Here is a 14,182-nt window from a genome sequence, read left to right on the forward strand (position 1 = left end):
CACGTCATCTCATGTATTAACTACAATTTAATACTGTGATTAATGTGCGCTTCTCATGTAAGTATTGCAGTTTTCAAGTGTATAAGATTTCTATTTGGAAATTTGCTTGTTTTGTATGGTGTTATAAATCCAGATCTTAAGAATTGCTCAGCACTTCTTTGGAGGTAATTTTAGCATTTGACAAGATTAGGCCTTTAACAAAGAGTAGGAAATTATTGCCTTCAGTCTGTTGCTTATCTAATAAGGAAATTATAAGGTCTTATGGGTGCACTGTGCATATAGTCATGAAGAAGATCATAAGGCAAAACAATTCGTGGATTGTTAAAATTAAAATGTTCTAGATTTGGTTGATTAACTGATGTATCATTCAGTTGTTTTCATCTCACTCCCAAGTTGAATGTACATAGCTAATTTAGGATACTTGATGCTAAGCTAATTAAATTTGAATTTTATTATAGTGTTTTTAAAAAAATAAATTAGACTTCATAACTGAATTTCCAAGATGTGTGACAACTGAAAACCTTGTTAATAAAAACACTTGTCTGACTGCATTATAAACACATAAGCTTGCTATGGCAGGATGTCAGAGGTGGACTCTGTCTACACAAGTTTGCAGGCACCTCTGCATCCCCTCCTCTGCCATGGCCTGTCGCAGTCCTTGATTATATCTGAAAAATTTAGTGGAAGATTATGCTTGCACACAACCTCTGCAGATGAGTGCCACTCAGTTTCCATGAAAACAGAAGGATAAACAACCTGTAGCATGTGAAAATCTGTACTATTTTTCTTCTCCGTAGAAGGCTACCTCAGCTTAAGCACACTTGTGTCTTATTTGAGTCTCCTTATTGTCTAGGCTCACAGTTCTGTCACGTGCAGGTATTTCTCACCCAAAAGTATATGATGTGTGCAAGCCTTATCTTCTATTACTTTGCCACTTTGATTCAAGAAAGTGAGTTTGTCGCTTGTGCCCAGATGGTAGGGGCTAGTAGAGTTGCCTGTACATCTCTTCATTTGCCTTAAGACTCTTCAGTATGGCAGTTTTTAAGGCATCCTGGCTTGGAAGGCTGCTTCCTCCAGTGCTTGTTAGAAGCCTGGACATCTAAGCCAAGCAAATACGCGACCCGTTGCTCCTGCAGTGCCCTTGCCAACCCCTTGGAGGTTGTTACGAAGCATTCTGGGTTAACCTGCGCTATTATCTTGTCCTATTAATGACCAATGCTGTCAGTCTCAGGGATGGAGGCAGAGAGCTACATCACTGACACCCAGGAAAGGAATATGCAGCTGCGTCGCAGATACAAAGCCTTATTTAATTTTTTAAAAAGATTTTGCGTAGGACATACAGGACAGTCGTTGGATGAGGAGGTTCTTCCCATTTTCCTCCTTCCAGCGTCTAAATATATGCTGAATTTGCTGATACTCCCTTTGGCATATTACATCAGGTAGGAGAGCCCACTGTCTCCAAGACTCATGCCGTTGCTGTTTGTCAAGGTGATACAGAGGGTCAAGGTCAGGCTAGGAAAAGTGTTTGGGGAATTTTGTGGGGAATACCTCAGAAAATTTGAGCTCTGGTTGCTGATGTCCTGACAGTTCTAGAGGAGAGAGACCACAAATCAATCATCTTGCAGATCAGTAACAGTAAATGTAAGTGTATAAAGGTTTCAAGGAATCTTATCAACTATATGTTGAATGCAGATTGCCAAAGCTCACGAAAATATCAGGATACTGCAATAATGGATTCTACAGAAACAAAAAAAGTGCCTATTGCTAGACCAGTATAAGTGACAAGAAAATATTTGCTATAATTTAAGACAGAATTTTGAATTTTAGGAACCAAATTATTGGTTCAACAGAATCATGTAGTGTCAAACAACTCAAGAATAAACTATTCCACAGCCTTTTTATATCAAGAAATACAGTTCAGGAGAGTGAGTTTTCTCAAATTTTTACATTTGGAAGGTGTTTACTTGCCTTGGTTTTGGTAGAGCTCCTTACCCCTTAGAATACCAGCAAGCTAAATGGAACACAAAAAAAAAAAAATACCATTTTGTCACAACTAATACATATTATAGACCCAGATGTTCTCAGAATTGATAGTTTAGATACCTAAATAGAGATTCCAATTGCTCGCAGATCTGAAGTGCTTTGTGCCCCTCATTGTAAAACCCTCGCAGAGACCTGATGACTCTGTGTACGATGTTTATCTGAATCACAGAAAATACAGAGACTAATTTGCCAAGATCACATGGGAAGCTTCTGGTAGTGGTGGAAATCAGAAGCCCCCTTCTCAAGTCCAAAGCATACAGCCATCCTTTTGTTATTCTTTAATAAGTGAGATAGGAAAAAATATTCTGACTTTTTCCATGGCAGTGTCCCAGTGAGTTTCAAAAACGTACCAGCAAAGTGCAAAGTACATGTGCCATTCTTAATATCTGTGTTATTGCTGTTGAATTAATAATAGTGCCTGAAAGAAAGGAAGTTTTGGTTAGTGAAAACTTGAAAAACTGCTGTCATTGAAGAAACAACTTTAAATATAACCAATAATTTAAACCACTAAGTATTTTGAAAACCTCTTAGGTTATCTTTAATTAAATTACTTATCTTTCAGAGAACTTTTGTTTGTGACATCACTTACTGTGGTGTTTGTGTTTATTGAAAGATTTGGTAGATTTTCTTTCAGAAAGGGAAAGGTGAAAGTCAGCAGTTAAATTTTAAAAAGCCTCAAAAGTTCCACTACAGTATGGACTTTAACTTTTTGCTCTCCATTTACTGTAATGATCAGTGTGGTTCAAACTCTAAACAAGATAATGCAGTTTTCTGAGAGACCTGCTGAGATACCTATTAAAAGGAGATTTGTATTAATGGAATTTTGTGATCATTTTGGCAGGTGTCAGTCTTGCAAAGTCACTTTAGATAAAATCAGAACAACTCGGTATAACTCCACAGCTGTGAAAAGTACTATCTTGTGCTGAGTCCTACACACAATTTCAATTAATTTGAGCACTTTCTTGTTTTTATATGGCTCACCAAAAATTATTTTTGGTATCTCCCAAGTACTAATATGATCACACACCAGATGCAGAGTGTGTGTTAATTCTGCACATCCTCTTTTATGTCTTTCCAGGCCCATGTGTTTATTCTAGTGGTATCTTCTATAACTTCTCTCTCCTTCATTTAACCACTCTGCTCTTACCAATCAGCGGTTGCCCAGCTTACATGAAAGCTTTTAAAACTGTTACCCCTCGTCCTATCGCTCCACTCCTTGATAAAGAGTCCCTCTCTGTTTTTCCTGTGGCCCCCTTCAGATATTGGAAGGCTGCTATAAGGTCTCCCCTGAGCCTTCTCTTCTCCAGGCTGAACAGCCCCAGCTCTCTCAGTCTGTCTTCATAGGAGAGGTGCTCCAGCCCTCTAGTCATCTTTGTGGCCCTCCTCTGGACCTGCTCCAGCAGGTCCGTGTCCTTCTTATGTTGGGGGTTCCAGAGTTGGGCGCAGTACTCCAGGTGGGGTCTGACCAGAGTGGAGTAGAGGGGCAGAATCACCTTCCTGGACCTGCTGGTCACCCTTCTTTTGATGCAACCCAGGATGCAGTTGGCTTTCTGGGCTGCGAGTGCACATTGCTGGCTCATGTCGAGCTTCTCATCCACGAGCACTCCCAAGTCCTTCTCCTCAGGGCTGTTCTCGATCCATTCTCTGCCCAGCCTGTATTTGTGCTTGGGATTGCCCCAGCCCACGTGTGGGACCTTGCACTTGTCCTTGTTGAACTTCATGAGGTTTGCATGGGCCCACCTCTCAAACCTGTCCAGGTCCCTCTGGATGGCATCCCTTCCCTCCACTGTGTCGACCATGCCACAGAGCTTGGTGTCATTGGCAAACTTGTTGAGGGTGCACTCATGCAATTGATTTGTTAGAGGGACTGTAAATTACTGCAAGTTTTAATTCAGACAAATTTCTCTGAGCTACTTGGCACCTCTGCTTTACTTTTTCTTTGTTTGTTTTTCAGGAACTGTAATTGGTGTTGTCATTTACACAGGCAAGGAAACTCGAAGTGTAATGAACACATCCAATCCAAAAAATAAGGTAAACTAGCTTTACTGTGGGATTTCCTACTTCTGTTTTCGTAAAACTTAAAAATAGATGTACCAAAAATCTATAAGCTCTTACTCTGATGTATTTCGCGTGTGCTGAACTGACTTGAACTTTGGTATGAAAAGTGAATTCTGCCTCAGTCTCATTTCAGAAGTAAAATTATTCTTCCTTTAGCTAGGAGTGTTACAGATACTAATGGAAACATTTGTCTTCAAAGTATAAATGGGTATCTTCAGACTTTTATACTTCTATCTCATAGCTAAATATTAATTCCCACTTCTCTCAGATTATTTTACTGTAAATGATTTGGTCAAAGCTACACAGTAGTTTTAAGAAATGTTTATAACAGACTACTAAAATTTATTTGGCCTCCTGGAGGAAGTAGAGCAAGATAACTGAGGTTCTAGTCGATACCCAAAATGTTCTTTTTTTTTTGTAAGCAATGAAAACTTTGTCAAGAGGTGTGTCTGTTGAAAAGATATGAGAAGTTTTGAGTGCTTCCCTCTGTACAAGGTTCCTTCAGCTCAAAACAAAGCAAATAGCTCTTCATTTCATCAGTGATGTTTCTAATGTCAGTTGGGGAGAGCCCTCGATTATAAAGAAAGGGAACTTCAGTTGTGGTCTGTATCTTACAACCTATACCTGTGTTTTGTTAGAAGATACTTAATTATATTAAGAAAGGAAAAAATTCTTGCAAGAGGTTTAGAAAAAAATCAGTTGTGACAGGTTGCCATTTTCACGCCATTCATAATCAGTTGCTCCGAGTAGGAACATCAAGAAAGGAATGATAATACAAATTGCTTGAAGCAGTTATTGCAGTCCCTTGAGTGTATTGATTTGTGTTTCTAATAAAGAGATGCTTTTAAATGTCTCATTGACGAAGACAGGTGATATGTACCATTATGTGGATTAAGACGGCCTTTTATTATTTTAATCTTCATAACATACATTTTAAAAGAATAGAGTAAAACGGAACCAGAATGTTTATGGTGCATAATTATTTGGTGCTCCATCTTACACAAAGATGAGCCCTTTAGTAACAGAATCTTTCTGTAAGAATTCTGAACAACTTCTGACTAATAAATAATTCTCACAGGTGTTTAAAATGAAAGTATTTAATATAGTAAATTGATAGGGGAGAATGCATAAATGTAACATGCTTTAGTCAAATTCAACAGATTCTGGAGGTGTATTAGATTTTTAGTAAATATTTGTTCAAATTTTTTTTGCATGAATATTTCACAGAGAACTATGATGAAGGATAAAAGGATTTGTGTATAAAATTTCCCTGATGCTTTCAAAATTACTACTGATTTTAAAATAGTTGCTCTAAATTTTCATCAGCAAAAGATTATGTGGCAGATAAACCTACAAAAAAGAGATCCAGCAGTGTGTTGACAAGCTGCAACGTGGTTTTTACTATTATGACAGTACATGTACCACCTTTGCTTGTGTAATACTTTAATGTTACAGCTGCTAACAATCAAATGTCATATTCTTTCATCTACAGTAGGAACATAAATAAACTTATAATTTTCATTGAGTACTAGGAAGCAAAATGTTACACATGCATGCATATATACAAACTAACAGAGCCAAAGCTTAATATTATCCGGCATATATTGTACTATCAGTGTATGAACACTACCTAAAATAAATAGCTGAGGAACAATTCAGGGGAGGTTTAGACTGGGCATTAGGAAGCTTTTCTTTACCGAGAGTGGTCAAACCCTGGGACAGGCTTCCTAGAGAGGTGGTTGATGCCCCAGGCCTGTCAGTGTTCAAGAGGCATTTGGACACCCCTCCTAATAACATGCTGTAACTTTTGGTCAACCCTGAATTGACCAGGCAGTTGGACTAGATGATCATTGTAGGTCCCTTCCAAATGAAATAGCCTATTCAATTCTAATTAGAAATGATGCTTTTAAATAGCATTTTATCTGCCACTGATAAAACAGGTGATGCTTGTATAACTAAACTGTATTTATTTGTTGTTCAAAGGCCTTTCAAGGACTCATTGACATATTTCAATGTTCAGTATTCTAAATATGTATATTCATTTGCTTCTTGGAGGTGCTTAGTTCTTTGTGCCATAATTAGCTGATAGGAATCCACTAAACGTGAATAATGAGGCTTAATATAGTATATGTAAATTACCTGCTTTAAATGTCTCTGCCTTGGTAGTTGCTCTGTAGAATATTTCAAAAATCTGAAAATTAATCTTATACTGAGCAGACTTTCTCTAGAGACTATTTTCTGCATCAACTCTGTCAACTGTATTTCAAATCAATTTCAGAAATGAATCTTGTGTGTACCAATTACTTAACAGTAATACTGGTGTGGGTTTTTTGACTCTATGGACTGAGCATCCTTGTTTAAAGCAGTTGCCAACAAGTAACGTGACCAGTAAAGATGGACTTGGGAACTAAAAACAGACAAACATTTAAGGCTATGATAGATGAAAAAAAATCCCATCAGCAGGCAGGTGTTCAGCTATCTCCAGGAAAGCAGGGCTCCGTCACACCTAATGGTTACTTAGAAGGACAAATGCCATAATTTCGGACATCGTCCCCTTCCCCTCTTTCCTCTTTCTTCACCCAGGTTTATATGCTGAGCATGATGTCATATGGTATGAAATATCCCTTTGGTCAGTTGGGGTCAGCTGTCCTTGCCGTTTCCCCTGCCAGCTTCTTGTTGACCTCCAGCCTACTTACTGGTGGGGTGGTGCGAGAAGCAGGAAAGACCTTGACTCTGTGTAAGCGCTGCTCAGCAGTAACTAAAACAGGAAAAGGAAAATTAATGCTATCGCAGGCGAAACCAGCACACGTTAGTTTGCATACTTCTGTAAGATAAGACACTTGGTGCCTGTAGGTGCTATTCGGTGGTAGTTAGCCTTGCAGCAGGCAGACAAGCAGTAGTCAGTTCATTCCTTCTCTGTGTATTTGGGAGGGGGAATCTTCCTGTGTTTTCTCAAGCTTGACAATAATGATTGCTTGTTGGATAGGGTATGTAGCGTTAGGTGCCAAAAGGAGGGCAAAGGGAGTCCAAAATAGTCTTTGAGGTTAATCTCTCAACTGTAATAGATCTTCTAAAGATTTGAACACTAAAAAAAAAAAAGTAAATACATAAACCTGCACCTGACTGTTGCTGAAACAAAATTGAAATTAAATTGATCAATTGTGATATTGCTGCAGACTCGAGAGGAAATAAGTCTGCCCCCTCTTCTGCTTTAGAGAAGAATTGTTCCAACTGGAACTGGTTTTAAATGGCAGACTGTCTCCGCTGCCTTCGAAAACAAATAAAACTAATATTCCTGAGATTTTCCTGTAAAATGTGTTGACATGCTGTCGTTGGGAATGTAGCTCAGCGATGCTCATGTCTTCTGGCATTGGGAGACAGCAAACGCTGAGATCTGTTCCTCAATTGTCAAAATGAGACTTCTATGTCCAGAAATAAGTAAGAAATACATGGTCTCGATTCTTTTATCATTCCTGTCTTCATTGAAATACAGAGAGATGCTTCAGTTTTATTTCTTGCTGGAGTATAACATTACTGCTGTGTTTTGTACTATAAACTCATATTTTCTAATGGCAAATTTTTAGTTTTCCTGCTTAAGGGAAGATGGGTTTTGACTAAGCCAATATTAAAACTTAGAGATGCAGACCTGCTCTATAAACACTGAGCTGAAGACTAAAACTGAAATAAGTTTAAGCAAACTTGTGAAATGTATGTACCTGTTCAAGCATGTGGTTTATCTGTTGTATGTTAAACTTATAAGGATTTATTGTGTTTGCTGAAGTATTTAGTCATTCAAGCAACAATTTTCTTAACTTAAAGTCAACACTTTGCTGTTTTATTACAATTATAAAAATTGTTTCATTGCCTGAGGATGCAGACACAGTCTGAAAAACAGAAAGCTAGAGAGAAGAGAATTTTCTTAATGGATCAATTCAATATGTTTTTAATTCCAAACAATATAAAGAAAAATTATTTCTGACAAGATTTAATTTCAGTCTAAAATGATATATCTTCTGTGCTTTACATAAATGTAGAAATGGTAACATCAACATTATTATAGTGTAATGACTCTCTGCATTTTACCTCATTGGCAGTCACATCAGCTTACTCAGGAATGCAGTTCCAGCCTTAAGAAAAAAAAACAACATCAGATTGAATTGTGCTCCTCACAATGCTGTAATCAGTAATCAATCCTATTTGGATAGATATTCTTAAACCTTGGCTTTCTGGATGAAGTTGGACTTGTCAATGCTAAAGGTCATTTATAGGTGTTAATTAACCAAGAGGGAAATTAACAAACTAAGGTTATTTATTTATTTTGTCTGGCATTTTGCAGTGTTCTCATTCTTACCTACTTAAAGTACAGAATTGTTTTTTGTTATCTAAATTTAGAATTGCTTTTGCAGTTTTGGTCATCATAGAAAGCAAGATTGTTAGGATGTCCCTTCTGCAATTGCGACCTTTTTCCATCAGTGGCAACAGATTTTGGGTGTAAAGTTAAAAAAACACAATATACTTGGAGAGAGACAGAAATGAATTTGAGGGCAATGTATTTTGTGTACTAAGATTGAAAAACTAAAATTACTTGGACTGTGCAATATATATATACACTCATAATGTACACAGTAATGCATCAAAATGAGGAGAAATTATCTTAAATAGAACTCACAAGAAATCAGTAGCCTCTGTAAAGGAGCTACAGCATGTAATCTGCCTAGTGTGCTTCAGATTAGTACAAAAATAGTTTTCATATTGCTAATCCTTACAAGCAGCATTCAAAACACTTTTTTTTTTTTTTTTTGGCTTTATATTATGGAATTCTACATCTGCTGTTCTGTTATGTTTTAACATCAGAAGTAAAACTTCATAGTAGCTATTCAGTGTCCATCAAAACAGTAATACTGGTTTTGCCCCTAATTCTTCAACAGCCTGAAAGCTAAATACTACATGTCCTGTGGCTGGTGCTTTGGTGATTTTGCAAGTATTTTTTGTTTGGGTTTTTTGTTTTTGTTTTCTTTAAAAAAAAACAAAAACAAAAACAAACAAAAAAAACCCCAAAAATCTAAGAACCTGTATTGTTTTTCTTGTGTGTATACGTTGCCCTTGGTTATTTGAAAATGGCCTCACAGGTGAGCCTTGAAATAATAAAAAAGTATTTCTGTTCTGGTAATCTGAGGCAAAATCACATCACCTCTCTCTCTCTCCCCTCCTACTGAACTTCTCTTCCTAGTGTTTTGTGACCAAACTGACTTCTCTACTTTTAAAAGGCTTCTCTGTGCATGTCCTTCTTTCTCCCCCATTTTATGAGAATAATTTTTGAAAAGGACCCACCCCCCCCCCCATCCACTCCTTCATTTGGAGTGAAGGAGAGTGGCTGGAGCAGATTCACGTGTTCCCAGAAATTGGTATCGCTTCACCAATTTACCCATCCAGCATAGCATTTTCAATAGTGCCTTGACACACTTATTGAACATCCTTAAATTTGATTGTCCAGTATCTTGTAGTTGCATTAGTAAGCCATTCTTATCTGTTCCACCTCAAAAGCTGACATTCGTAAGTCCGACTTGCGTTTCTGTTCATGAGTACCTACGTTACCAGTGGCATAGTACACAAGAACTACTAATGTTCTTCTTCATAACAGAAGTACAATCACATAAGGAATCTTGCATGTCGGTATAGATGGAAAGAACAAAACGCCCTGTAAAATACCATCAGTTAAAACAAACAAGAATTTGCTGTTACCTAAAGAGCTTCAGAAGGGCCGTAGAAATGCATTAACCCTTGTCCTGCTCCTACACGGTTATGCAAGGGCCCATAACTTCACTTGCATGTTTTTCTTATTAAATTGATAATTTGACGTTTATAGCCTTAAGAGGAATGGCTTTTTATGGCTGTATGTCTGTAGGGCCTAGGATGAAAGGAGAACCTTGAAAACTTACGTGGCTCTTAATGACAAATTTCAAGGATTTGTAGGAAGAAAAGGTTTTATGTAGCATTTTTTAATGGAGTATAGTCCACTGTGCGTAATCCTCATAAAAACTCCTTTTTGTGTGGGATAAAACTGCAAAGGCTGTCACATACAGGTAGTAAGTAGTCCCCAAACTTAGTTTGTCCCCTGTACCCAGAGCTTCTGTCCAAGAAAGTGCTTAACCAGCAGCTTCCATTGAAGTATGAGAATCCCTCTCTTGATGTAAGGGAGAATTGTTGGGATCAGACCATGAGGAAAGACACGTAATATTAGTGCTTTTCTCTCTGTGTGCTCTTACCTCTGAGCAAAGGAAAGAAAGTAGCAGGAGATGGAAAATAGAGTAGCCTTTCACAGACTAGAGTGTCTCAGTGAGATGGATGGAACAGTGTTAGGTAAGGAGGAGGACGAAAGAGTCTTTCCTGAAAAGTTTGGAAAGAAAGGGCTGAGTGGCAGAGGAGCCACCCTTGTTCTTCCAAAACTGGGATTAGAATGTAGGAACGTTGGTACTCGAAAATGATCAGCAGTGTTTTGGCAAACCAAAAGCAAAGTTTCTGTGTCCTTTACTCTGAGCCAGAAAGACTCTCTGCCAACTATCATTACCAGTAGCTCCATTAACTGCAATACCAAAAGTGTGGAAGTGGGGTTTTCGATCTTCAGATGACTAGTATGGAAAAAGAATAGTTGCACATAAAGGAATTGAGGTTTTCTATTTTCTTTCATATATAGAAAACTGGAAGAATACTAGGTTTATAGCACTACATTAAAACAATAAGCAAACAGTAAGACTGAAAGTCTTGATTGACTTTTGTGAGTGCATATGTGGACAGAATTCACTTAATGCAAACTACTGTGTTGTACCAGTTTTTTTTGTATACTCCTGTATTTTATTTACAGTGAATTTATTTCCTGAAACTTTTGCAATTGCTTCTTTTCAGTGACTTGGAAGGGTGTTTTTATCCACGTTATCAGTGCTTCTCAAATAGCAGTGTATAATTTTTTTTCATATTCTTCTCTCCAAAAGTGATAAAACGGTAGTAATACAAATGGGAAACTGGGGCACAAGAAATCAAAGGGGGAAAAAACCCAACCCCACAAGCAGAAAAACAGTAACAGCGTGGTCAGTTTAAGGTATTGGACCTCATTTCTCATACAGCTTAGTGTTTCATAGTAGTGTTATATCTTGAATATTGGTACTATTGGGTTTGCATGCACAGCATGTCTGTAGCCTTAGAACAAACTTGATCCTAATATCTTTTCTTTGGTATCTGGAAAATAATATTAGATCATCACTTGTTTATCTTTGCTGTTAGGTCTCTGGGTTAGAGAATAAGTTGTTCCATGATGTGGTCTGCCATCAATCTTCAAGTTAAAGTCCCAGAATAACCTTTGCCTTAACTTTTAATTTTTTCTGAAAGCAACAATTAAACATATTAGGCAATTGGTATGCCCAGCCATGTGGTAGGTCTTTTCTGGCTACGTGTAATCTAGCACGGTGCGTTGCATCCCTGTGGGGCGTGTGATCGTCACCTGGCCCAACTGCTGCTCAAGTACTGAACTGAAGAGATTGTCTGTATCGCATTACAGTACTGTGCCACTTGGGACACGGGTGTTGAATCAACGCTTCTACTTCACCTGGTGCCACTTTCTGTTTACAATCCTACTGCAAGGCAGAGTATGTGCAACAATACACAGTTTAGTTGTAAACAAAATAATTGCTGTATAACAATATAGAAAACAAGCAAGGGAACGGCCCTTTGGTAGTGAGAAAGAATTCTCACTGTACTCTGGGTAAATTTCTAGGTTTACTATATATTTTAGAGTTAGTGGAAGACTCTTCCATTGATTTTTAAGCCCGAGAATTTATTCATAGCGGTAAAATTCCTACAATGTTAAATTCATTCTCTATTATAAGAATATAGGACAATAAAAATGGATATGTTCCAGAATGTGAGTGACTAGCTGTAAGCCATGTCTGACTCACAGTCCTAAATTTTTGTGGTTTTCACCAAGAATTCAATTGATGATGTTCTGAGATGTATCACTTCCTGTTTTGGAGAAGCCCATTAAAAGCTGCTTGGATTTTGTTCTCTGTTAGTATGCTTTAAACGTGAATATGTTAGAATTTGGCTCAGCAACTCAATGTCATTTCACACCAGTGTTTGAGGAAGGATCAATGGTGGAGAACACCATTTCTGCAGTAGTCCCAAAAGTAGATTAATCTCAGAAAACAGCCTGAGCATCTCTTAAAATAGATCAGCTTATGGAATAGCAACAACTTGTTGCTTATTCACCAGAAACACAATTACCTGCAGCGAACTAGGCTAAAACAAAAAAAAAATTTGGTAAAATATAGAAATCGCTTGAAATGTTATTCTACAGAAGACAATGCAAAAGGGGGTTTCCTTGTGCAGTTGACTTGTGCTGGGTATCCCAGTGAGCTCCTAAGAGGCAGTCCCTGATGGCTATTTCCTCTCAGCTGCTGGAGTTTGCTTTTTCACTTGCCTTGCTCCTTCCAGCTTTGTTGCCATTCGGAGTTAATCATGCCATTGGCAAAACACAGCCAGCGTGGGAGGTGGAGAGGGTAAGGGCAAAGGGCACTGCCTCTCAGATGATGGTTATAACCTCATCTCATTGCTTAGACCTTCCCCACCTTCCTAAGGCTCTGCCTGCGAGGCCGTGCTGGCAGCGTTGCGAGCCAAAGCAGTGGTAGCCAAAATACTGATGGTGTGGAAATAGTGTGTTACGTGTCTCCCTGTGTCAGGGTTATGGTCTGTGTATCAGGTGTTTGTTAATAAGAGCAATGTGCCACAGTTGGTACTGATTTTTATGTGTTTCGTTTTTTTTTTTTTTTTTAACTTTAACCTTTGACTTTATTGTGGAATGTTCTATATGCCTTCCTTAGTAAAGACGCACACAGAGGTTCCTGAAATCTACAGTTCTAAAAACTTGATACTGCAACTGTGTAGGAAACCAGATATGCCTATTATCTTCATTTAAGAACTCTAGTGATTATTAGAAGAGCCTATATAATTTTTCTTTTGCATCATTTTCCATAATTTGTCCAATTATTTTCATATTTTTCTGAATTTGCTCAATTTTTTCCAATATGGAAAGGAATTATATAAAAAGGAATAGAGAGATTATTTTTTGCGGTGGATATGTTCAAAGTGTATTAATTATTTTATTTTTCTTATTATTATGAAAGAGGGATGTCTTAAATGTCAGAAACTAGGATCTTTGAGACCTGCAGAGCGTTCTTGAAATAGTCACCCATCTGATGTTCACATCTTTTGTTTGGATGCTTTACAGGCATTATTGTTTAGCTGGCCAGACTTCTTTTTATGTAGAGCAAGTACAGAAAAACAGGTTTTCTGTGTGTTTTCATATATGAGACTTCCTAATTTACATAGCTGAAGTCCAATGTATTTCTTTAATGCTCAGTAACCATCATGATTCACATGACTTGAAATCTTAGTCTGCAGTGATGAATATCTAGAGGGAAAGTTCTATACATATCAGGACAGAGTATTTATTTTGATATAGGCTGAACATAGTGATCATAACTAAGATAATTTGCTCAATTCTGTTTGCACCCTTAAAGTAACGAGCTTGTCATATTCTTAACAAATATGATCTTTGCCCTTCTTTTTTTACCTCAGTTCGGAGTGCAAGCCTGTGGATAGATTTAGCATTAAAATCAGCATTCCAGCTTGTACTGGATGAAAATAATGTGGTTTAGATTGTGGATTAGTTTGCAGAGTGGATTGCTCTTCATATTCTTTAAGCTAATTCCCTTCCCATCGTATCTTTTGGAATGTATGCCAAAACTCTGTTTATACAAAACAGTGTTCAGTTTCATTTCTCTTATGATTTGGAGACTTTGTGGAATCTTTTCTTAATCTTATAGTCTCCAAGGAATCCACTCAAATATTTTCTTTTATAAAAGCAAAGATAGATGACTTGCGACTTAGCTGAAAATAAGATTCGTTCTGATGCTTTCAGGGCTTGAGGGATAGGCTTTCTTTTTTCTTCTCCCTATCACGTGGAGCTCTTTTTCTAGTTTAAGTTTGAAAGTGGCGGGGTAGCAGTTTATTTCCTTTTCTTGAATAAACT

At 37.6% G+C, this 14,182-nt stretch overlaps 1 protein-coding gene across 2 annotated transcripts in view; it reads left to right on the forward strand.

Annotated features, from left to right (window-relative positions):
* ATP9B (ATPase phospholipid transporting 9B (putative)) overlaps window positions 1-14,182 on the forward strand; it is a 161,085-nt gene that overhangs the window by 79,489 nt on the left and 67,414 nt on the right. For both annotated transcript variants that reach the window (XM_074146110.1, XM_074146111.1), the window contains exon 11: window positions 3,998-4,074. In XM_074146110.1, coding sequence (XP_074002211.1) covers window positions 3,998-4,074 — 77 coding nt within the window. The remainder of the gene's footprint in view (window positions 1-3,997; window positions 4,075-14,182) is intronic.

Source organism: Numenius arquata, chromosome 4 (assembly GCF_964106895.1).
Source record: "Numenius arquata chromosome 4, bNumArq3.hap1.1, whole genome shotgun sequence".
NCBI classification, from domain to species: domain Eukaryota; kingdom Metazoa; phylum Chordata; class Aves; order Charadriiformes; family Scolopacidae; genus Numenius; species Numenius arquata.